The 24,435-nt window shown below is 38.5% G+C and overlaps 1 protein-coding gene across 3 annotated transcripts in view; it reads left to right on the top strand.

The window, feature by feature from the left end:
• CTNNA1 (catenin alpha 1) overlaps positions 1-24,435 on the top strand; it is a 229,159-nt gene that overhangs the window by 102,707 nt on the left and 102,017 nt on the right. For all 3 annotated transcript variants that reach the window (XM_033095903.1, XM_033095902.1, XM_033095901.1), the window contains exons 4-6: positions 16,429-16,595; positions 17,150-17,269; positions 24,097-24,363. In XM_033095903.1, the coding sequence (XP_032951794.1) occupies positions 16,429-16,595; positions 17,150-17,269; positions 24,097-24,363 (554 nt within the window). The remainder of the gene's footprint in view (positions 1-16,428; positions 16,596-17,149; positions 17,270-24,096; positions 24,364-24,435) is intronic.

The raw sequence follows: 24,435 nt of genomic DNA on the forward strand, positions 1-24,435 counted from the left end.
TTTAACTTTCTTCCTGTTGTAAGAGGTTCTGCCATCTGGGCAACACTGAGTATGAGGAAAGTGTGGTGTTTAGAGGAGCTTATTCTCTCAGCGGTGTTCAGGAAGAGTTAAAGGGTTTGGGAGAGGGCATAGAGGCAGGGCCAACAGTCAGGAGAGACTGGGTGTGAGCTGGAGCTGTTAAGGAAGGAAAGGGATAATTGGTCACTTGTCAGACACGTTAACTCCCTGCTTGGCCTGTGCAAATCTTCTTTGTAGATAAAACTATGGATGTGGTACTTGAAAAATTGTCATAATTTATTTTCCTGTGATTTGAATCATTTAGGGAATGGGTTGAGGCAGCGTGTGCTACTAAAAAACTCTAGGTGAATTACCTAAAATTTGCATATTCTCCTCAGCTTGGAGCCATTAAGATTCTGCTGTGCCAGTTTTCAGTCATGTTTAAAAAACAGTATTTGCTTCAGTGTTTATTTACACTAATAAAAAGTCCATTAACAGCTTATTTTATGTTTCTTTTTATTTTAATTCACAGGACGTGCAACAATAGTACAGAAGTTCAGCATACCCTTTACCTAGTTTCTCCCAATGGTTACATCTTACACAGGACAATGTCAACACCAGGAATTAAGACTGTGTTTCCCCGAAAATAATACCTAGCCTGACAATCAGCTCTAATGCGACTTTTGGAGCAACAATTAATATAAGGCCCGGGCTTATTTTACTATAAGACTGGATCTTATATAAAATAATATAATACCTGGTCTTGTGAATTTTTGCTCCAAAAGATGCATTAGAGCTGATTGTCTGGCTAGGTCTTATTTTCGGGGAAGCACAGTATGTGTGTGTAATTCTCTGGTTTTAGCATATATGTAGATTTATGTAACCACCACTGCAATCCACATACAGAATTATTCTATCATCTCCCTCTGCTACCCCTTTATAATCACACCCGTACTGCTTCCACTCCCCACCATCCCTAACCTTTAACCTTAAAACTAATGTCTCCATCTTTAATTGTGTCATTTCAAGAATATTGTACAAATGGAATCATACAGTATAGGACCTTTTGAGATGGGCGTTTTTCATTCAACATGACGCCTTTGAGAGCCTTCCACGTTGGTATAGCACTAGTTTGTAAATTTTAGGTAGTGTTCCATGGGTATTCCATGGTGAGGATATAGCTTGTCTTTTGATCCTCTTAACAGGTCTCTTGCATAGTAAAAGTTTCAAATTTTGATGAAGTCCAGTTTACTGACTTTTACCACCCTCTATTTATGGATCATGCTTTTGGTATCATGTTTTTGAATTCTTCACCAAGCTTTAGCTTTTGAAGATTTTCTCCAGTTTTCTTTTAAAAGTTTTATAGTTTTACATTTAAACCTTTGACTCATTTTGTGTTAATTTTTGTACAACATGAGGTTTAGAGCAAGTTCATTTTTTTTTGCTCCAGTACCACTTATTGAAAAGACAGTCTTTATTCCATTGAATTGCTTAACATTCTTGTTAAAATTTAGCTGTACGTGGATGGGATTACTTCTGGGTACCCTGTTTTGTTTCATTGATCTATGCGTCTATCCCTCTGCCACTACCACACGGTCTTTAATGCTATAGCTTCATGTGTTTTACAGTTGGATAGATTTCACCTACTTTATTTTTTTCTAAATTGTTTTAGCTATTCTAGTTCTTAAGCTTTTCCATATGAATTTTAGAGAATCTTGTCTATATCTATAAACTGGGATTATGATAGGAATTACATTAAACTTGTAATCAATTTGGGGATTGACATTTTTAATATATTGAGTTTTCCAATTCATGAGTAAAATATGTTTACATCTGTTTAGATTTTTTTCCATCAGTGGTTAACATATAAGTCCTCTACATGTTTTCTTAGATTTACACTCTATCATTAATGAATAATTATAAATAGTATGTTATATTTATATATTTTTATATTCTCTTTCTTGCCCTTGGCTGCCATCATATGCATTTTACCCTAGTTTTAATTCTAGCTTTGATATCATTTTATAATTTTTTTTTAAATTAAAACTATTTTCAGGCATTTTTAAATGATTTAGTTAGTATACCTTGGAATTTATAATCTCTAAAACTGTATACTTTGTGTTGCATCATTTCTCTAGTAGTGGACTGAAAGGTTGTTTGTATGTTTTTGATATAAATACTACTGTTGTAATGAATGAATACCATGTACACGTAGTGTTTTCCTTTTTGAAATTATATTATTGAGGTACATTTCCACATAGGAATGTAGGGGCACAGATCTTTTTTACAAGTAAATTTATTTACAACAAAGTGCACAAATCAGTGTATAATCTGAAGTTTTACATACATGCCTACCTTTGTGACTCATTCAGAAAGTTTCTTCAGGAAACTTTGAGGGCTTTTAAAATGTCCTAGTAAATTGTTCTCTAGGAGGGTTAGATCTTCAGTTTGCTAATGTTCATATAACCTCACCAATTGTAAGTTACAGAAATTCAGCTCAAACTTTTTTAAACAAAAGGGAATTTATGGGCCTTTGTAATTGGGAATTCCAGGAGTCCAGTAGTAAGTCTTCACTTATGGTCATTGATAGGTTCTTGGAAACTGCGAGCTGAAACGAAATGACATAAAGAAAATCAATTTTACCATAAGCTAATTGATACAAACAAGAGTTAAGTTCCTAGGGCATATTTCTGGTCATGAAAACATCAAACTACTAAATAAGGACCCCAAACACTTCTAACATTAAAATAAATGTGAGCTATCTATACATTTAAGAGAGATTAATAAATACAAGTGAGGTAATTATTTTCTAACCTCCCTATTCCGGTTCAGGGTCGTGGGTGGCTGACTGGAGCCTATCCAGGCAGCTCAGGGTGCGAGGTGGGAACCAGCCCTGGACAGGACGCCCTCCCCGCAGGGTGCGTGTGCGTGCATGTGTGTGCACACACTCACTCACACTCACACTCAAACACGCACTCAGACCAGGACCATGTAGACAGGCTGTTCTCCTCACTTGTATGTTGCTGGGATGTGGGAGCAACTGGGGTGCCCGGAGAAAACCCATGCAGACATGGCGAGAGTGTGCCAACTCTACGTAGTGTTCCGGCTGGGACCTGCTTTTTTTTTTTTCTTCTTTCTTTTCCCATCAATGTTCTATAATGAAACAACATTGAGTGGAACGATGTCATTCAAGGACCTGTAAATCCCGAGTTCAGGCATGGCTAGATATGACTGACTCCATGGATGTGAGGCTTTCTTTATCACCTGCCTCCCTGTATTTCAGTTTACTTCTGTTTTCATATGTACATATTGGACAAGACGTCCACTTCTGGTTTGAGGTGGCCATCCTAGTTTTGTCATCCCAGCGGAAGAAGAACTTTTCTTCCTCAGTGTCTGTCTTAGAGAGGGGACTGATTATCTTTGCTTGGGTCATGCTCAGCACTGAACCAGTTTGTTTTGCCAGAGGAGACTGATTAGCCAGCCTGGCTCACATGTTCACCACAGGACACAAGGAGCCAGGGAGAGTTCTCTAAGGGAACAAGAGGTAAAATGATGTTGAATAGAAACAAGTTGTCCTTGACAAGTAGTGGGATAGTCCATTAAAATTTTTTGCAGTCCTTATAGGTGTAAAATGCTACTTCCTTTTTAAAAAAAATTTGCATTATTTGGAGCTAATTGATGCTGAGCATTTCTTCATGTTTGTTTATTAATGTATCTGGAACGTAAAGGTGCGTGTGAGAGCCCGTAGGGCAGTGATGGGATCTGTAAACAGTGGTGCTCCTTTGCTGATTTGTTGAAGCCCTGTTATTTTTCTTATTGATTGGAATTCTACCAGGTTTTCAAGAATTGAGTCAAGGCTTATTGGGCTGGAAGTGCTGATCTTTTAGATTTTCCATCACTAATCAGTCTGTTGGTATTGCAGAGGGGGAGTAACTTGGAGTTGAAAATCAAGACTTGATTGCATGTGTCTGTAATGGTTTTAATGGTAGGAGCAGATTTAGTTTTGGAAAAGGTGGTAGAATTCTGTTGAATAGAGCAAGGATTGTAGCTAAAGCCAACGAGTTTTACTGTCTACCAGACCATCTGGCTTGATTTTTCTCCCATTGCTGCCATATCACTAACCACAGCCAGCCACCTCTCATGTATGTGCTATTATTCACATGGTGGACAACATGAAAACATTTGGATGATCCACTGTAGCCTCTTCTCCAATATTGAAAAAAACATTTAATAGTGACACCTACAAATACCTTCTCTCTAAATGGCTAGAAGGTGAAAATAGAGTAAATTCTTCATCCAATAAATGTCCAATAAATAGAAAGCAAACACTTTAATGTTTGGCTTGTAGTTTCCCCCCTTTCATGTCTGTTTATCTTTAGGCTTTATTTGTCTTAAGATTTTTTTTGGAGGCTTTCTTTTCAAGTTCTGGTTTTGGATCATTATTCCATTTCAGGTAACTTTGATTGTAGTGCAAATGCATTGTCCTTGAGTAGAAGTAGGACTTCAGGTTCTTGAGAGCAATCAATGTGTTCAATGCTAAGTCTCAATTGTTACAGGAACCATTTTTTCTGTGGAAAGTGTCTTGTCACTTTTAGAACAAGAAAGCAGTATTTATTGGTCTACTAAAACAAGAGTTAAAACTGTTGAGTTTGCTAGCATCTAAGCGTGATCTTAGCAGCTATAGTTGATTGGTGAGTATACTCTTTAATGGTCTTGTTGCACAGATAACATCTCAGCTTTTTAAATCTTGAAAGCATAGAATTATCCAGTCAGATGAAACTGCCAGTCTCTTAGAGCATTGACTTAAAGAAGGGATAGGCAGTGAGGGTTTTTAGTTGATACTAATTAAGAGACATTCTTTTACATATCTCAATAATTGTGTAGGGAAATTGAGGACGTAGATGCCATCTTCCTTGGTGCAGCTTGAATGATTTGTTTATAGGGAGGAAAAAACACACATATGGAGGTGTGTGTGTGTGTGTGTTGGCAAAGCAGTTTTAAGGAAAATGATGTATTTTATCCCTGACGAAAGGATGGATATTGAGCACAAGCTGTCAGGCACTTGAGGCATAATTTTTTTCCCTGGCAACTGACTAGAGTCAGATTGAAGGAGGTGAAAATTGGTCTCCTGTCCAGTGCAGATGTTGACGGCTTCAGATGGATGTACCCACATCTAATACAGGCAGCCTGGAAGACAGATGTTAAAAAAGGCAGATGTGATCAGGACAAAGCAGCTGTCGGTGACTGTTTCGAATAGGGTTTGAGAGGTAGACAGGAGGCAAAGTGGAGTCTGGCTTTGCTAAGTGGATGATGTGAAGACTTGAAACATAGCTTTGAGGAGCTTTGTGTGGGTATGTGAGAGAGATGGCATTTTAATTTGTCTGGTCCTGTTAGTGTGCTTTTCATCAGGTTGGGATCATGAGCTTGATCTTTTATATATGGGCTCTAATTTTTCACAGGAGAAAAATGACAAGTATTTCAACTCTGGAATGTTGAGCATGGGTTTCAAAAAGTGTTAATAATAATGCTCAGGAAGAGCAATAGTAGGGAAACATTTAACATTTTGAAAAAGATTAAAGTTAAGTTAATTAGGGTTTCAGATGAGTGTAATCACTTTCTTCATTAAACCTACCAGAAAGCAGCTGATTTTTCTCATACTCTTGCTTTGAATTCTGGCTTCTCGTTTGTTAACCTGCCTTTCCCCCTTGCCGTCTGGGTAGATTTTTCATCCTGTTTTGTAGATGTCTCTTTTCATGTGATCCCCTGATGGCTGGGTCTGTGGTTAGAAGTGTTTCCACTCCAATTCCTACCCTACATATGTTTCTGAAGACTGTGATTAATTGAAAACTTGTTCATTATTGACCCCCGTTCCTCCACTCACATCATTTAATCCATTTTCTCTTGCTTTTCATTTAACTTGAGCAGGAAAAGCAAAATATAAATTCTAAAAAATCATTAACTGGTTATCACCCGGGTGTTTTATGTCCTAAAGTTGTCTGTCTGACTTAAACTGTAAGTCGCTAGGGTGGAGGCTGTATTTCCTTTGACTTGGGATGTGTCAAGGATGCTGTCTGTTTCCGGATCGCTACCCTGCGTGAGCATATGCTGCTCTGCAGAGACTCAGGTTCTGGTGTAGCCAGCTTGGAAGTGAGGAAAGGAGAATGAACTTATTAAATTCTAGTTTCCTGTGATTTTGAAATTGCTCCTCGTTTTTTTTTTAAGTCTGTCTTGTTAACTCACAAAATAAGTAACACTAACTAGGAATAATAATGCTTTTAAGTTATGGTGGGTAATATTATCGCCTTAATATATGAGTACTTGTCCAGCGTAGCCAAGGGAGTTATCTCAGGTATTGCAGTTTTGACTTTGGCAGGACTTCAACCATGATGGTGCAATAACGTGGTTTCTACTAGTTAATTTCTTAAGAAAGTGATTCCAAGTTGAAATGCATGTTATGCATTTATTTGAATGTGTAATCAGGAAGTAAGTTCCTCTCTTTGGAGTGTTTCTGAAAGCAGCAGGGCACACTTGAATTAGTAAGGAAAATGAGAACATGAATATGTGTAGTACTCTTATTAACTTTTTCTTTTAAATCAATCCATTCTGTTGACTGGAAAAAGGAGGAGTTTCAAAGCTCTGTTTCTTACTCCCAGATGATGGGGAAGGATGTGGGTTGAGAGTTGTTCTGGGTGTTCTCTGAACTGATTCCTGTTGGGCTTATAGTGTTTAAATAACATGATATTAAACGTTTATTTCCTGGGTTGATTTTCAAAAGATAAACATTTTTTGTGGATTAAAAATGGCACCCCAGGAAAGTTCTCTTAAAGCATCTGTCAAAGATTCTTTGAATTTGTTGTCAGTTTTTCTAAAATTATGGAGGTATCATCTAGGGGTCTGTGATTTTTGCCAAATATCCCCCAGTGATGAAGGGAAAGCTGAAAGTGGGGAGGATTAAGTGTTTTACTCAGATTCATCCTTATGTTACAGGCATGTGGGTTTTACAAGATGTATATACAGAGCATATAAAAAAATGTATACACATTTTAAGAAAGGAAAAGCTGTATTAAAATTGTAATACTCAATTTATACCGATAACAAAAGATGAATACGAGTCATGTGTATACATTTTTTGGGCACCCCCAATATATATATATACTACCATTTGGTTCCTTCCCATAGGACTATGTTATGAAATCTGTTATTCTCTGCAACTATGTTGCCAATTTATCTTCATTGACAAGTGTGTAAAATGTCTTATTTTATTACCAGGTCATGAAAAATGAATTAAAACTTTTTTGGGGTGTGGGGAAAGGAGTTGGGACAGCTCGGGAAATGAGTATTTATTCTTTTTTTTTAAATCCTTATGCCCATGTGGCATGTTTTGGGGTGGTATTTTTTTTTTTTTACTTTTTTTAAAGATTTTATTGGGGAAGGGGAGCAGGACTTTTATTGGGGAACAGTGTATACTTCTAGGACTTTTTTCCAAGTCAAGTTGTTGTCCTTTCAATCTTAGTTGTGGAGAGCGCAGCTCAGCTCCAGGTCCAGTTGCCGTTGTTAGTTGCAGAGGGTGCAGCCCACCATCCCTTGCGGAAGTCGAACCAGCAACCTTGTGGTTGAGAGCCCACTGGCCCATGTGGGAATCAAACTGGCAGCCTTTGGAGTTAGGAGCACGGAGCTCCAACCGCCTGAGCCACCTGGCCGGCCCCTGAGTATTTATTCTTGATTATTTTGAAGTTAGCAAATGATTTTGTGAAGCCTTGGTCCTGTCAGTTTATTATTTTATAAAATAAAAGTTGGTGGAATGGTAAAGAAATAAGAATAGTTTTGTCACTTTTTGGCAAGATCCCTTAATCAGATGTATGTAAGAGAATTTGGTATAAAGTAGGTTTATCAGTGGAGATGAAGCACTAAAATAGTGGCTTTCAAGAATTAGGAATCCCATGATAGGGAAGTTTTAGGTATTTAAAATCCAAGGTGGATGTTTTTTTATTTTCTACTGTGTAAAAAGATTCCAAGCTGTTAAATATGGGGGGTGGTGGGGAGGTGGTTATAGCAGACTTAACCTGTGATGTTGGTTGCTTACTTGTTTTTTCTTCCTCTGGCTGTTCCCCGGGTAGAATTGAAAACTTTTTTTTGAACAAAAATTAATATTCTGCAGTAAACATGTTTTTGATAGTAAGAGCAAAAAGATGAAACTAAAAATCAATTATAATTTTATTAGCCAGAGATGAAACCAATGGTTTACATTTTGGTCTAGACCCCTCCAATTTGTTTTCTATGAGTGTACTCATGTGGGTAGAAATATGTTTTGCTCCATTTTGTCATTTTTTTACTTAATGGATTCTGAACATCTTTCAGTATCATTGCGTATTTTCCTACAATGTAATTTTTAATGGCTTAATAATATCCTCTATAGAGTAATACAACTTAAGGAGGTTATTTTTGAGCCAGAAAACAAAAGACTGCTCTAATGTTATGGCCAGAGTTTTATTCACTTTTCAAACACTCAACATCAAAGGAGTATGGTAAAATAGGACATTTTTATCTTAAAGACTGAAGGCTGTCATTGATAACAAGTATAGTATGAGCTATTTGTCTGAGAAGAAAAAAATTTTAGGCATTTAAAATCATTTTGAGATAAAGAGATCAAAGTGACTTGAGCAAAGGCGTCTGGGAAATCAGTGGGAGAGGGGGAATCAGAATTCCACTATGGCCATGAAATTGGTCCTGAAATGAATAAATACTTTGAACACATTTAAGATGGTAAATGTCTTTTAACTCTTCTGGAAGCTTCTGTCATTTTGACACAGAGTTTTTGCCGGTACTCAAAAGCATATTCAGGTGGATGTCTTAAAATATCTTGCCCTGTTGGATTTGGCAGTTGATAATAAACAATATGCTTTCATAAAATGTTCTATTTAAGAAATGTCTATTTAAGGTCTGTATAATAGTTGAATTTCGCCTGCAACAACTAAACAACAAATAAGGACAATGAGATTGGGACTGCGATGGCCTCCTTATTTTACCATGCGGCTTACCCATAGTTTGGATAAGCTTTTCAAGACAGCGATTTCACAGAACTTTCATAGTTTATAATGTATGCTAATTTTACTTTTTGTTTTTGCACCGACATTAATAGCCATGAGTTTCTTATGCCTTAGAAAAGAAATTTTGTATATAGACTTTTTTGAGTCTTTAGGTTATTCCTTTCTAGGAAACCCTGAGTTTTATGTATCACAGACATGAATTAAAAATATTTTACATTTTTTGTTCTTTTAAAAACTTTTTTCTTTAAAAGTATATACATTATAAAAAATAAACAAACAAACACAAACAGCAGGAATATTCACCCCTCAGACTATATCACCTTGTGATATACCACTATTAATATTTTTGTGTATATTGGTGTGGTTTCCCCCATCCCACTCCCATGACATATGCATATTGTGGTCTCCATTCTCATGTGCAGTATAAATTGTTCTGTATCTGCTATTTAAGGTGGAAATTAAATTTTTTTTTCCATTAAGATACCTGAAGTGAGTGGATTATATAATTTGTAGAAGATAAGCCCTGTTCCTCTGCTGGACTTGGAAAATTCTTATCTTTTTCTAGACCTAAAGGTAGAAAAGGTTCTGGCCAAGGAACATATTAGATGTATCCTTAGTATTATTTTAGGGAAGATATAACTTTATCTATTGGGTCCCCTTGGAAGACTTTTGAAGGCTGTAGGGATATTTCTATACCTGGATTTCTAAGGCCCTGGGACCCTCTGCCCTGGCAGTGTAATTGGGAGCTGTTCTTGTATTGACATGGGCTTTTTGGTATGTGAAGTTGTAAATGGGGTAGGTGAGGAAGATAAGTTCCTAAAAACAGGAAGATAAGTTCCTAAAAACAGGAAGGAACCTCAGGTTGGCTTAAATCTTTTAAAACAAACAAACAAATGTAAAAGGTAAGGCCCAGCAAGGAGAACTAAATCAAGCTTTGTAGCTATTACCACAAAAGGACCAATTTTTACTACTTTCCTGCACTATGGAGATCAGCGTGAAGGAGGCTCCCCCTTTATTGCTGCAACATTACAAATTAAACGCCAATCCCCCTTCCCCATCCTTTAGGAAACTTACTAGCATGACTTTATTTCTAAAAATGTGAGAAACAGTTGGTGTACCAGTAACGACCATGTTCTGAATAGATTGAGGAATTGGAGGAAGTAGATGGTCAAGTGGAGGGGGCACAGAAGTATTTGTTGAGCTTTGCATTCATTACCACATTTAATTTTCAAAACAGTCTAGTGAGGTGCAAGATGGTAGTCTCATTTTATGGAAGAAAAAACGGTAGAGATAAAGGTAGAGATAAAGCAACTCAAGGTCACACAGCTGCCAGATAGCAAAGTTGGGGTTCATACCCAGTTCCAATACCTTTTTTTATCTGTACCGGACAATGTCCCGGGAGAACCGTGTTCAGTTGACTCTTGAACAACGCGAGGATTAGGGATGCTGAGCCCACACGGTCAAATCTGTATGTTTGACTCTCCCAAAACTTAGTTGTCGCTGGTATCCGTGGGGGATTGGTTCCAGGACCCCGGTGCGGACACCCAAATCCAAGGATGCTCAAATCCCCTATATAAAAATGCCACAGATCAGTGCATACAGTTGGCCCTCCGCATCTGTGGATTGCCACCTGCAGATGGAAACCAGTACAGGTGTTTACTGAAAAAAATCCACGTATAAATGGGCTAGTGCAAACCCCTGTTCAAGGGTTAATTATATATTCATTAACGTCACCTTGTAACGTTCTTTGTTTTAAAAGAGCAGCATAATAGAATATCTCTAGGCAAATGTTTAAAAAGAATAACCAAGCCTTCTGTTTTTTATTTTTACTGTCTGTTTTTCTCTCTCATACACATACACCCACCCACACACAGCTTTCAAGCCTGTCTTTTCCCTATAACTTTATAAAAAGTTGGATTGCTTTGACGTATTTGATGGCAAATACTCAAGATATTTGATGCTTCAGAAAGGTCTTGATGTTGTCCTGTTCTAAGGTAGAACTGTGGGGTTTTGCTTTACGTCCCTTAAAATTGCCCTTTGTCTTTGTTTTGAATGCCAGAGGAGCTTAACTTTCACCCCCAGCTTAGTTGCTGGGGGGTGGGGGGAATGCCCAGGCATGGGCATGTTTACAGACCTGATTTCATGGCAGATAGAACAGTAGTAGTGGGTTCTCTTAAGTTTCATCTTCTTTGTACCTTAGTTACTACCAGGTGTAGTGTAGCTGACTGGAGACAGCTGGGACAAGGCCGGAAGACCCAGTTATACCCATATTCTTGGCCTTGACTGCTGACCGTGTGACCTTGGACACAGTGCCCGTCTGCCTCAGTTTCCCCAGTTTGCCTTTTTGTATGAGGAAAGAGCGCTTTTGATAACTTACAAGTATGCTATAACTGGCAGTTATATTGTTGTTAAAGAATTCTTGATTTTTTTGTATATAGGTATATAAATTATTAAACATCTCAAGTCAATCTTAGTGTCATGTTCCTTTTACAGATATGACTATTCAGAGAAGTTTGTGACCCTTGTTTTTAAATAGTGTCTTATTTACGTATTTGTTCATAGTTTTATGAGTAGAGAAAATTTGAACATTTTAAAAAATTTGAACATCCATTATACAGTATGATTCTGATAGATTTTTTCTTTACTAGTACCATGTGCTAGCCATTGGAGTTAAGGATTTGCCATTATTGTGGCTGTGAGCTAAAAGGTTAGAATGGAGGCAAATATATTTCATTTACTTCTTCCTTCCAGTTCCACTTATTTGTTGTCATTTGACCTGATATTATTTTGGAACAAGATCATGGTAGCTGTCAAAGGCATGAGACTGTTTAGGAGGAACCTGGGTGGGAGTGAGAATTTAGGAGGAAGAGGAGGTTATGGTATAAAGAGATTAGAGTTGGTGAAAAATGAAAAATGGGGGATTAATACAGGGAGGTTAAGTGATTCAAATTAAATTCAGAATTATCTATAAGACTTTTTACTTGTCCGTTTGAATGTAAGCTAATCATTGAAGAGTTTTGATTCATTTTAGATGGACTATAGTTTTAAGAAGCTACTTTAAATCCATCCTGATTGGCCTAATCTGGGCCTTTACTTCTGCCACAGTTCTTTCATTTACCTCAGGTTAACTTCCGTTTTCATTTCCAGCATTTTCAACAGCTGCTTCACAGTTTCTTCTACTACACTCAAACCCTCATTTCCATTTCCACCGGGCTCAGTTTTTAGAAGAGTCTTATTTACTGCTTTGGAGAAAACTCAGATTCCCTGACAGTGCTAAGCTTCATATCGCCTGGAAGCTTCTTGCTCCCTCTGCTTTCACTTCTCACTTCAGGGTACAAGAACTCCTCCTCCTCTCATGGCTCTCACTTCCTTCTGTGGTTCTGATTATGTGGATTCCTGTCTGTGATCTAGAACCTTCATTCTGCAGGTATATGTCCTTAGTGTCTTTTTGCCTGCCTTTCCCCTCAGTCTAATTCCAACAGGGATAATAAATTACAAGCGAGTGCAGGCCCTCTTCTAATCGCTCTGCTGGACATTTGGTTTCATCTCCACGGCAGTGCTGGGAGGTAGATACACATAGTCCTCACTTTGTACGGTTCCAGTGTGCACAAATATTACTTCTTGTCCATCCATTTATTAGTTGGTGGATGTGTGGGTTGTTTCCACATTTTAGCGGTTGTGACTAGTGCTGCTGTGAACATTCGCGTGTAAGTTTTTGTGTGGACACATGTTTTCAGTTCTCTCGGGTATATACCCAGGAGTGGAATTGCTAGGTCAGAAGGTAATTCTATATTTAACTTTTTGAGGAACTGCCAGACTGTTTTCCAAAGTGGCTGCACCATTTTGCATTCCTAGGAAGTTTCCAATTTCCCCATATCCTCGCCAACATTTGTTATTCTGTGTCTTTTTGATTATAGCCATCCTATTAGAGACGAAGTGATAGTCTTATTGTGATTTTCATATGCATTGCCCTTATGGCTGTTGTGGTTGAGCAGTTTTTCATGTGCTTATTATTGTTGAGATATAAGAGTTCTTTGTATATTGTGGACACCAGATCCTTACCACTTTCTTGATAGTGTCCTTTGAAGCACAAAAATCTTTAATTTTGATGATGTCCAGTCTACCTATTTTTTCTTCTGTTGTTTGTGATTATGGTGTCATAGAGAGGGAACCATTGCCTGATTCAGAGGTCATGAAGACTTAATGTTTCCTTCTAAGTGCTTTGTTAATTGTAGCGCTTCCATTTAGGTTTCGATCTATTTTGAAAGTATATGATATGAGGTAGGTGTCCAGCTTTTTTCTTTTGCATGTGAATATCCAGTTGCCCTAGCACTATTTGTTGAACAGACTATTTTTTGCCCCCTATTGAATGGTCTTGACAGCCTTGTTGAAAATTAATTGACTACATTTGTGGACTCTCGATTCTATTCCATTGATCTGTATGTATGCATTTGATTTTGTTAAACAGTATGTATGCATTTGATTTTGTTCTCTTGGAAATTCTTGTCTTGTTGTTTTTGACAGTTCGTAACCGGCTCTCTGTCACAGCCTTCCTCCCTTCCTCCTAAATCCAGTCTCAAGGGCTCCAGCTTTTTTTTTTTTTTTTAAAACTTCTCCATTTTATGTGCACTCATACAGTCTCTGGCTCTTTTCTCTGTCTCAGGATAACCATAGCTCGAAACATTTAAGTAATATTCAATGCTTTCTTTCCCCTCACTCTTCATAATCAAAGGTTACATTATTCCACCCCTGCCTGTATAATGTACTGCTGTTCTTTCCTGAGCTCTTAACTGTGGCTCTTAATCTGTCTGGTCAGGTTTATTATATGTACTTTTATTAGGTTAATCCTGTGTCTCTATGACTTCGACTTCACTCTTTGGCTCAGGGCTCTTCTTTGTACTCTGTCCATGGCCTTTTCACTCCCATATTCCTCTTCTGTACACGTTCCTCTTTCCACTTAGGCTAGTGAACCTAGCCCCCAAACATGCCTTCTTTTTGTATACTTCAGCTTTATAAGTGGTTGTAAGAACATAAAAGCATTGACATTACAAATTCTGGCTCTACTGTTTACGGTTAGGTGACTAAGTTAGTTAACCTGTCTACGCTTTAGTTGTCTTATTTGTAAAGAAGGGCTAATACCTGCTTTCTAGGTGGCTTATAGGATTAAATAAAATATGATAGTGCTATAGAGTGTGGACATTTATTAAATGTTGTAATTTGTGTTGCTGTTCTTTTGTTGAGGTGCTGATTCTCTTTCCTGCCAAAAGTCCTTCCTGTGCTTCGAGGGTCCAGTCCATTTCGGATTCCATGTCTTCTATAGAACTTGCTGGCATTTCACTTCTTTCCCAAACTGGTCGTTAATGCGTCCTCCTTTGAAACCCTATGGTACTTTGTGCCTTTTTTATAGCTTGCGTATTAAAATGCCACATGATTTCTGTATGGTCACATTCCTTTTTTCTAGATTATAAACCATTTGAAAGCAGGGATAGTCTTGTTTTGTATCGCTGGCAGTGGATTTGTTTGGTAAGCTCTCAATAAATAGGTGAAATTATTTATTGTATAAAACCAATATCTCGTTTAATATTAATATTGTTTAAGGCAAATATCTTTTTCTGAAAGGCTTTTGAGACAATTTCCTGTATGAGTACATAGCTTTTCCTATTGTCTTCTCATAGTACCTTGTCCACAGGGCTATTGTAATTCTGATTGCATTGTAATACTCCCTAATTTGTGAGCCCTTTGAGGTGCCTTGTCTTAATTTGCTTTTAATTGTTTGCTTGTCTGTCTTCCCCCACGCCCCATGGAGCTCCATGAGCACATGGGCTGTTTCTTGTGCACTGTACCACTGGCACCAAATACAGTCTTTGTGATATAGTGGGCACTCAAATATTTGTTGAATAAATAACTAAATGAATGAGGTCTGTCTTTATAAGTACCATAAGATAACATTTTTAATGTTGTGTACCTACATAATTGCCATGTGTCTGTATCTTACATACAGGAAAAACTTTTAACTATGAAATTCTTCATAGTGAGTTATTTCTGACCTGACAAATACGCTTGTCTTCACTCTTAGTATATATGGTGCTTCTAATCCATGACTCCGAGGGTGAATTTAATTCCTCCCCCACCACCCCAAGCTCATGTTCTGCAACTAAATTTGATAGGAGAAATTTGGTAGGTCTCTTTGGAAGCAGCTAGGCTTCTTGAGAATGCACTTTTGCGTTTGTGAAAGAGGTGAGAGAGTGAATGGCCTTTAAGCTTTAATCTGAAGTGGGCACATTCAGCCAAGGGAGGGAGTATATGCTTTTCCAAGAATCTAAAGATAGTCCCCACGCAGGGACTGTCAGTATAACTCAGAAGGGAAGCAGCCCTGGCCCCCCCCCCCCCATTGCTTCCAGCTATAAGAGAAGGACAGCAGGCGCCTTAAATGATTATTAATGGAAACAAATGGCAAAAACTATGTTATTGTACAAGTTTCTAGGAAATGTTATAAATAAATTCTTAGCATTGTTGAACTCAGAATGGTATAAGCTGGATATTCCTAATAATTATAGTAAAATGTACGTTTTTAGCTTTATTTTCTTATGGCTATAATACCTGTTGCAGACAATGTTTTTATAAGTACAGAATAATATAGAGTCAGATTGTAACCTAGTATAACTATTGTTTGCCTTTTGACTCCAATCTTTTCCCTTTTTTTAAAACACCAATTACATACATTTTATGTCTTTTTTCTGCTTACGGTTTTATCATAAGCCTTAACATTTTTTTCATACATATGTTAATATTTGCAGAAGTCAATTATAGGCTATACCATAGAGTACTTAGCTAGATGCTTATTGTTTGAGCACTTGAGCTGTTGGCAGTGTTTTGCTCTGAGGAAAATGAATTGAGTCGGTGATTAAACCCTGTCTTTTCACGTACCGGTGAGTCTCTGTAAGAGCCGTGCACATTAGATAGTTGGGATGGTTAATGAAGTGTGGTGGTCCTACATAATGGCTCCTGTATTTCTGTATCATTCTGTGGAGGTGAGGGTAGATTGCATTAGATCCATTTTTTCTCCTACTCAAGTCTTGGGTTTCTTTTTCTTAGGATACATGTACTGAACTTTTTGGGAAAGGAGTATTATTAGATCAGTGGAAAGAAGTATTTTTAAGGTTCTTGATATATAATGCCAAATCATTTTACAGATATCGTGCTTTCACCAGCAACATATGAGGCTGCTTTTCTTAGTAACAGCTATAAAACAAAAGAAAAAAAAAACCCTTAAAATAAATTCCATGCATGAAATATACAAAATTTGAACTGTTTTAATCATTTTTTTAGCGTGGACCAGCTGTTTGGCTCATTCCTGCTGTTGGTTTTTTGTTCTGTAAAACAGGTGATTTGATGAAGAGTGCTGCCGGAGAGTTTGCAGATGATCCCTGCTCTTCTGTGAAGCGTGGCAACATGGTTCGGGCAGCTCGAGCTTTGCTCTCTGCTGTTACCCGGCTGCTTATTTTGGCTGACATGGCAGATGTCTACAAATTACTTGTTCAGCTGAAAGTTGTAAGTACAGGCCTATGTGTGTTAATTTGTTCTATCACAGTGAGACTGCTGCTGGCCATACTTAGTTCAGCATTCCTTAGGATTTGGTTTGCTTTTGAACTTGGTTTACCTAAATGGACCAGCAATGTTTTTCTTTAATTTCCACTTACTCCTCTATTCCAAGAGTACATCATACTGGTTCTGCTGTGAGCCTGTGTTGTCTTGGTTCTAATGAAGGACTTGTAGCAAATGTATTGTTTTGACTCCTTCCTTTTTTCTGCAGTTGTGATTAAACATTTCCTTCTAGCAGCAGAGTTCTAGAGTTGAGAAACCAAGGTATGTTAAATTGCATCCTTTCAGATAGAAGAGAAAGAAGTCAGTAAGGCTCTCCCTTCCACCTCCCATAAAACTCCCTTGTAGTAGTAGCTGCCCACATGTTTGAGGGCTGTGTACACTCAAGAGAGCCTGGATTGCTATATGAGTAGCTGTTAAAAGGAATACAAAAATTCTAGATTTTCTTTATATCAAGCTTATATTGTTTAGAATTTTTCTTTTTTGGGGGGTATGTTTAATAGGTGGAAGACGGTATCGCGAAACTGAGGAATGCTGGTACTGAACAGGACTTGGGAATACAGTACAAAGCCCTGAAACCTGAAGTGGATAAGCTGAACATCATGGCAGCAAAAAGACAACAGGTACAGTCATGATTTGGGGATATATTAAAGTTGTTTATATTATTACCTACTGGGAAAAATCCATTTTGCCTAAGTTTTCTGAAGGTACCGGTACTTCTCTCTGCCAGTATAGTTCCATTTAAACATTTAATTTACCAAGTATCCTTTCAGTATTTTAATAAAGCTGTAATTAAGTTGTATTCATGTTATGCTCCTATTTTAAATCTCATAAAACTTTTCCTTTAAGTAGCTCAGCAATTTGTGATCGTGTAGAGAGGTGATAGGCCTTTGTTAGGTGCATTCAAGGATTAACTTGAGTTGGTGATGGAGTTTAATTCAGATTTTTAAAAACCTTAAACCAGTTAAAACAGATTGGAATGAATTCCACATCAGAAAGTATCTCTTCCCTTTCCCCATATTTTGTCACTTTTTAAGTATATTTTAGATCCATGGGTTTGGAATACATGGACGTGGAGGGCCAACTGTAGTTATATGCAGATTTTTGACTGGGGGAGGGGGGATTGATGCCCCTAACCTCTGCGTTGTTCAAGGGTCAATTTTATTTCTTATAATCACAATAAGTAGTTTCTCTAATGTTAGGAATTTGCGTTGTGTGGCATTTCCAAAGGGCATGGCTGCCCTTTGGTGCTTTTACTTTTGAGGTGCTTTGCAGTCTTCCCCGTGCCCTGCTGTTGGATGCTGTGTGTTAGATGTGTGCTCCGTAGAGAGAAGGTTATGTCACCATTCAGCTTTTTATAGCTTCCAGTCCTGACCAAGCTTTTAATTCTTATTTTTAAGGAAGCCCTGAAAATCAGAATTCTTATTGTTAGCCAATGCCTATATCAGTTAGGATATTTTACACTGCAGTTCACAGAAAACGCAGCTATAAAACTGCTTGAACAATGGGGCATTTATTTGCTTACTAATTAATTAGCAGTCCCAAGTTATGTTTACTGACTTCAGGGTTGTTAAATTTAAGGGCTGGGTGGTATCACCAAGGATCTAGGTTCTTGACATTTCCCAGCACTGTGCCATCTTCCCTGTGCCTGGCACTGCGTGGCTACAGAAGTTCTGGGCTTGACATTTGCAAACATCAATATGTCCAGTGAGAAAAAAAGACTGTTTCTTCCATATGTCTCTAAACAAATGATCCAGAAGCGCCTAACAGATTTGCCCTAAATCTGGACTGTGTAACATGGCCGTTGCTCACTAATCCCTGGTACGAGGAAAACAGTTGCTGTGTCTGACTCGGGAAGGAAGACCTACCTCTGGTCTGGGAAGGGGGTAGCCCTCCTGGGGACAGGACACCCTACAGGAGCTCTGATAGGCACGAGGAAAATGGCGTCAGTACTGCAGATGTTCCCTACGTGACAGCCTCGCCTTTGGGGACTTCTTCGTAACTTTCATTTGGTTATATTTACGGTAGTCTAAAAACTATCCCACAGGGTTGAGAGGAATAAATTAAATAATATATGTATTTAGTATAGTGCCAGACACTAAGTAGGCCCTCTAGCAGTGGGCATTTGGTGAATAGTAGTTATTGCTCATATTTCACGCTATGAGTTGTGATCACACTGAACCTGCACATATGAGATCCTGGTTTTACATTTCCAGTATTTAATTTTACACTAATAATATAGCTAGATTTGGTATATTGTCTGAGTAATTTAGTTAGCGTATGCTCACTGTGCTTTTAGCATTTATCCTCGTGTTGGCTTATGTCTCCATCACGTAAATCACAAGTAGTTTTTCTTTTTGTTGGGACTGATTGATCCTTAGAACTTGTGTATAGCAATAGTATGGTAGTGCTATAAATATGGCAAGATGGCTAACTTATGTTCACAATTTACTTACTGTTCTTGATATAAATTCTCATTTGAATACATGAAATTTATGTTAGTTACATTTAAAACATAAAGTTGGGTGAATAGTCCCACTGTCTTAAAACCTATTCAGATCTTGGTTTATGAAGACTTAATATTATTTGAGGAAAGTGAGAACATTTAGACGGGCACTATTGCATATCTTTGTAAAATGGTGGAATAAGTAAATTGATGATGTTCTTCAGATAAAACATAATAATAATCTAGAATGTTGTACGCTACTGGAAAAACTTACCGGAAATGCTGCCAGAGTTTTAATTCTGTAGGCCCTGAATCTGTGAGGAGTTAACATAATCTCTGATGTATTAAAAAAGAAAAGTAGTCAGTTTCAAACATTTCTGAAATAAGATGTCATAAAAATCTTGAAGTTATTAGTTAACATGCTGAATGATCTTCTCGTTGCCTCTCTATATCTGTTCTCTGCCCTTGTTCACCCTGCTCTCTGCCCCAGGACCCTGACCTGTCTGGATGGCACCCAGGGGCTCCTTTGACCTCTGGCTCTTGGTTGGGTTGGCCAGTGGGAGCACCAGTAGGAGACCAGCGGACTTGGGAGGGTGATGCTGGGGTTTTATTTCCGTGGCTCCCTCCCTGCTGGTTGGCTGCCCTGGGTGGTTAAAAGTCAGCGGCCCTGTTGGGTGGCATTCTCCACACACCTTGCTCCCTGGATTCTGGTAACTGCTGCCTCCTCTTGCCTCTTCAGGCCCAAGTGCCCTAATAGCCTTGTGGTTTCCCTGTATTTTGCCCATACCTTTGTAGTATAGTCCCTAAACCATCTTTGAATCACCCCATTTGATTTTGCTATCTGTTTACTGCTGGTATCTTGAGTGATACATGTTCCCATTTAAAAGTTTCTCTTGAGTTTGTAGCATGTCACGGTCGTTTATAGTTTTCCTTGGGCCTGATCCTTTAGCCTTCAGCCGTAGCCTCCGACAGTAGAATCCACTGGGTAGGCTGGCTGTGGGCGCCTGTGTGCCTCCTGTTCATTAAATGGCCCTTTAGGGGACCTGGGCCTTGGTGTGGATTGCCGTAAACTAGTACTTTTCTTGGGAATTGGACTGCTACTCATTTTATCCTAAGGTCTCAGCCTACTGGAAACTTCATTCTGCCTTTTGGGTATTGCCCATATGCCTCCTTCAGTAACTGGTCATGTTTTTCCACACTGCTTGTTTTCTGGACGAATTCCTCTTCCGCTGTGTGCTTAACCCCCTCGACTGTTTTCACCTTTGATTGTCTTCTCTCCCCAAGCGTGGTATGTAATAGTTCACCTCCTCATTGAGCCTCTTATCTTTGCAGGCAGCCCTAGTCCAGAAAAGGGGTATTTCCTCCAGAGCAGTATTTGGGTTCAGCATGTGTACTGGCTCTCTTAGCCTCCTTTGTATCATTTAAGTAGCCGCCACCTATTGAGGAAATGCTAAACATCCATAAGGTCCATAGGCTTTCTGGAATTTACCTCTTTGTTCTTAAGGTTTTTCTGGGACATGGTGTGGTGGTGGTGAAGATGTTGCTGAAAATAATGACTAACTCTAAAAAGGTGTTTACTATGTGCTAAACACTGTTATAAGCCCTTTATAAACACAAACTCATTCAGTCTTCACAAAATAGTATAAGGTAGTTAGTTATACTTGATCAGACACTAATTTCTGGAGATGAAGGAGCTGTAGCACAGAGAGGTTAAATAATTTGGCAAGGGCATTCATCTAGTAAGTGGTAGAATGAGGTTTTCAACCTATGCTGTCTGGCTCCAGAAGACAGGGATTTTGTGTTTAAATTGCTACTATAATTCCTAGTGCTTAGAACATTGCCTGGATATAGTAGTGTTCAATAAATATTTATGTAATGAAAGAGTGAATAAGCCACTCTGCTGTACTGCACATCCATGGGGAATGGAATCCTGAGTGTGGCCCTCATCTGTTCCTTCCGTGGGCTGCAATGCTGTCTGCTGACTGGAAGTGTTGAATTTCCGTGAAGCTGCAGGCTCTTTGGTGATAAGGGTAACACAGATGACAGAGGCTAGATGGCCGTTGGTGGTTCCTGCGAGGATGGTACTGGTGCCTCACTCTGTCGACACGGGCTCCCTAATATGCTAGATGTGGAATACTTGCATGTTTGCCTTTTACCCACTGGGTGCATAGAGCTTGTTGAGATAGTTTGTAAAATTGTAGTTCTTCTTACCTAGTCTGTGAACTCTGACTGCCACAATTATTTTCCTGAAAACCTGAATAGTCACATTGATAACGGATAATTTTGCCAGTGTTTTATATGTAAATAATCTGGTCTGGCTGGGTTTGACCAGAGACCATTTCTTTATAGTCATTTGAGTCCAAGAGAAGAAATCTCTGATCAAATGTATCTATGGCTACAGTTTATAATAAGGAAACAGAGGAAACTTTCATTTGAATTTCCAGCTGTTGGTAAGAGTGTTATAGGTTATTTAGAAGTTAGCTTGTGTTTCTTGGTCACTGCATGTGATGGTTAGTTCAAATTACATTGGAAACAGTAATTTCCTCCTTATGTTTTCTGTTTATTTCTGAGTCTGCCTGAAACAACTGGATTGGTAAAATTGAAGAATCACGAAGGCTAAAGTATAGACCAAGGGACTCTAATTTCATAAATAATCTATTATATTGCTTAAAAGCAATAATCTAATATATTGCTTTTTCACTAATCTGGATTACTTATAAGCACTATGTATCTTGAAAAGAATACTTATGATTGATCATTATTCTTATGGTAAATAGTGCTGCCTTGTGATAGTGTCCATTTTCTTACCGCTACTTAACAAAATCTAGTTTCCTTGTGTTAACGGCAAAAGCAGTTCTAGAGAGAAAGGAGAACACTTTAGCAGTTAGGACACGTAATGATACTTAGTTGTTATTTTCATATAGATTAACATATATTTTTCAATACTTAGTAAATAGGAGTCTGTCAGAGGTACATTGTGGTGAGGGCAAGACATTTAAAAGTGCCACGCAGAACATGTGCCCCGGCTGCTTTAGCATAATGGTCAACCCCCAGCCCCAGGTCATAGCTTGAGTTTTGAGATGATCATCAATTCTCTATGTCCATGGGGTCCTGTTTCTGAATATTTAACCTAATGTAGTCTTTGGAAAGGTAGAAGTGTATCATTCCAGGCCTGGCAGTGGCTGTAGGAAAGTCAGGTGTTGAATAGTAATTCTGACACTATTAACTTTAGGTGACCACAAGGATCTTTGGAAATATTTGTAAGAGGCTGTACTGATCTAGGTTATAGATACTTAGGAAGAAAGCCAAAGTGGATTGCAAAGCATTTTATAAAACAGAAACAGAAGAATACAAGTGTTTAAAGGTAAATGTCTCCCTAGAAGACGAAGTCCATGAGGTTGTGGTGAGGGCAAGACATTTAGGAAATGCTACCCAGAACTCGTGTTGAGACATAATGGTTAGCCTCAGCCCTTAGCCTGAGTCTTGAAATGATCTCGGATTCTCTAAATCCATTGGGTCCTCTTTCTGAATATTTAGCCTAATGTACTGTGCTACAGGGCAGTTGGAGTGCTGTGAGCTATTACTTGCAAATTCAGATTCTAAATGAGAAAAGAATTCTAGGAGGAAAAGAAAGCTGTCATATTACACAAGGTTTGAGTAAAGATGCAAACCTAGAATACATAGTGAAATGAAGTTTCAGTAAAAGGAAGTCTGTTGGTGTCTCTGATGCTTAATTAGGAACTCATCTAGAAAGATGAGCCATTCAGTAGCTCAGTCAGTCTTTGAGTAATTGACTTTGGCCTTTCTAAGTAAGTTTTCTCTTACATGTTTACATACATAATACTCATTTGTAAAACATTTAAATTTGTTCTCTAAGATTCTGTTGGTGACATTAACATTGAAATTCTATTATCACACTTAAAATAGAGTTGTAACAGCTCTGGTGGTCAGTTAGAGTTATCATTTATATTTCTCTTCTGTGGTGGCGATCCACATTTACTAAAGGCTTAGTTTTGGTTTTTTTTCTCCTTTGAGTAGTTTCAGTAACAATGGGATATCAGAAGTACCCCCTTCCCATCTTGCTTATTGTTGGTGTCACTTATTTGTCACTTAGTATATTCACCTGGTCTACCAAGTCGATGCTGGTAGTGGAAACTATGCCAGGAACCTCAAAGCCTTTTAACTGTGGGTTATCATTATGGGGTAGAAGAAACTGTAAAAGGACAGTTTCACTTAAGACCACATGTATATAGAGTGTTACGGTGAAACGCACACCTTTTGGTTTACTGTCATGGAGGACTGGAGCCTCAGCTTTGTACCTGACGACCTGTGTCCTGAGGTGGCCTTTGGGGTGGGAGAGGGGATGGGAGGTGTTATGTACTTGGGAGGACAACCTGCCACATCCTCACCTGGCTGCTTTGCATAGTTTGTGTAGACCTGTGGTATCCCACCCCACATTTCACAAAACTCTTTTAATGAATTTTTACAACTTAATGAAAAAGAAATCCTCATAATAAATCTTCTCTGTTTAAATGTGTCTCTGAATGATTTTTCTGTTTTGGTTGCAGTAGGTACGTACATCTTTACATAGTTTTACATAGTTGTAATCAAGATGCTAGTCAGTTTCATTTTGCTTTTTATTTAGTGCTGTGCTAGGTGCTTTACATGCATTATCACATTTCATCCTCAAGACAATTGGAAGAGAGGTACTATTATTGTTCCTATTTTAAAGAAGGTGAAACGGACCATGGAGAGTTAAAATAAGATCACAATAGTCAGGAAAAAGTAGAGGTAGAAATTGAAATTCAGGTCTGTGGTTTGGAAAAGTTTGAAGTCTTACCTACTAAGCCCTACTGCCTCCTTTGTAACGAACTTTCAAGCCAGACTTAATGAAAATACTGTGTCTAATTAGTAGAAAGTTTGACTTTTCAGTATTTACTGACTTATTTTTATATGAGCAGAGCCTATATAAAGACTGTTCCAATTTTTGTTTCATTCTCGTAGGAGCTGAAAGATGGGGGCCATCGTGATCAGATGGCTGCAGCCAGAGGAATCCTGCAGAAAAACGTTCCGATCCTCTACACGGCGTCCCAGGCGTGCCTGCAGCATCCTGACGTTGCAGCCTACAAGGCCAACCGAGACCTGATCTACAAGCAGCTGCAGCAGGCAGTGTCAGGCATTGCCAACGCAGCCCAGGCCACGGCTTCCGATGACGCCTCCCAGCACCAGGGTGGCGGCGGAGAACTGGCATACGCCCTCAATAACTTTGATGTAAGTTAAGCTTGGGAGGAAACTTGAGGCTCTTGACCATCCCCCAAAGTTAACAGATTTCTGGGGAACTGT

Source organism: Rhinolophus ferrumequinum, chromosome 24 (assembly GCF_004115265.2).
Source record: "Rhinolophus ferrumequinum isolate MPI-CBG mRhiFer1 chromosome 24, mRhiFer1_v1.p, whole genome shotgun sequence".
Taxonomy (NCBI): Eukaryota; Metazoa; Chordata; class Mammalia; order Chiroptera; family Rhinolophidae; genus Rhinolophus; species Rhinolophus ferrumequinum.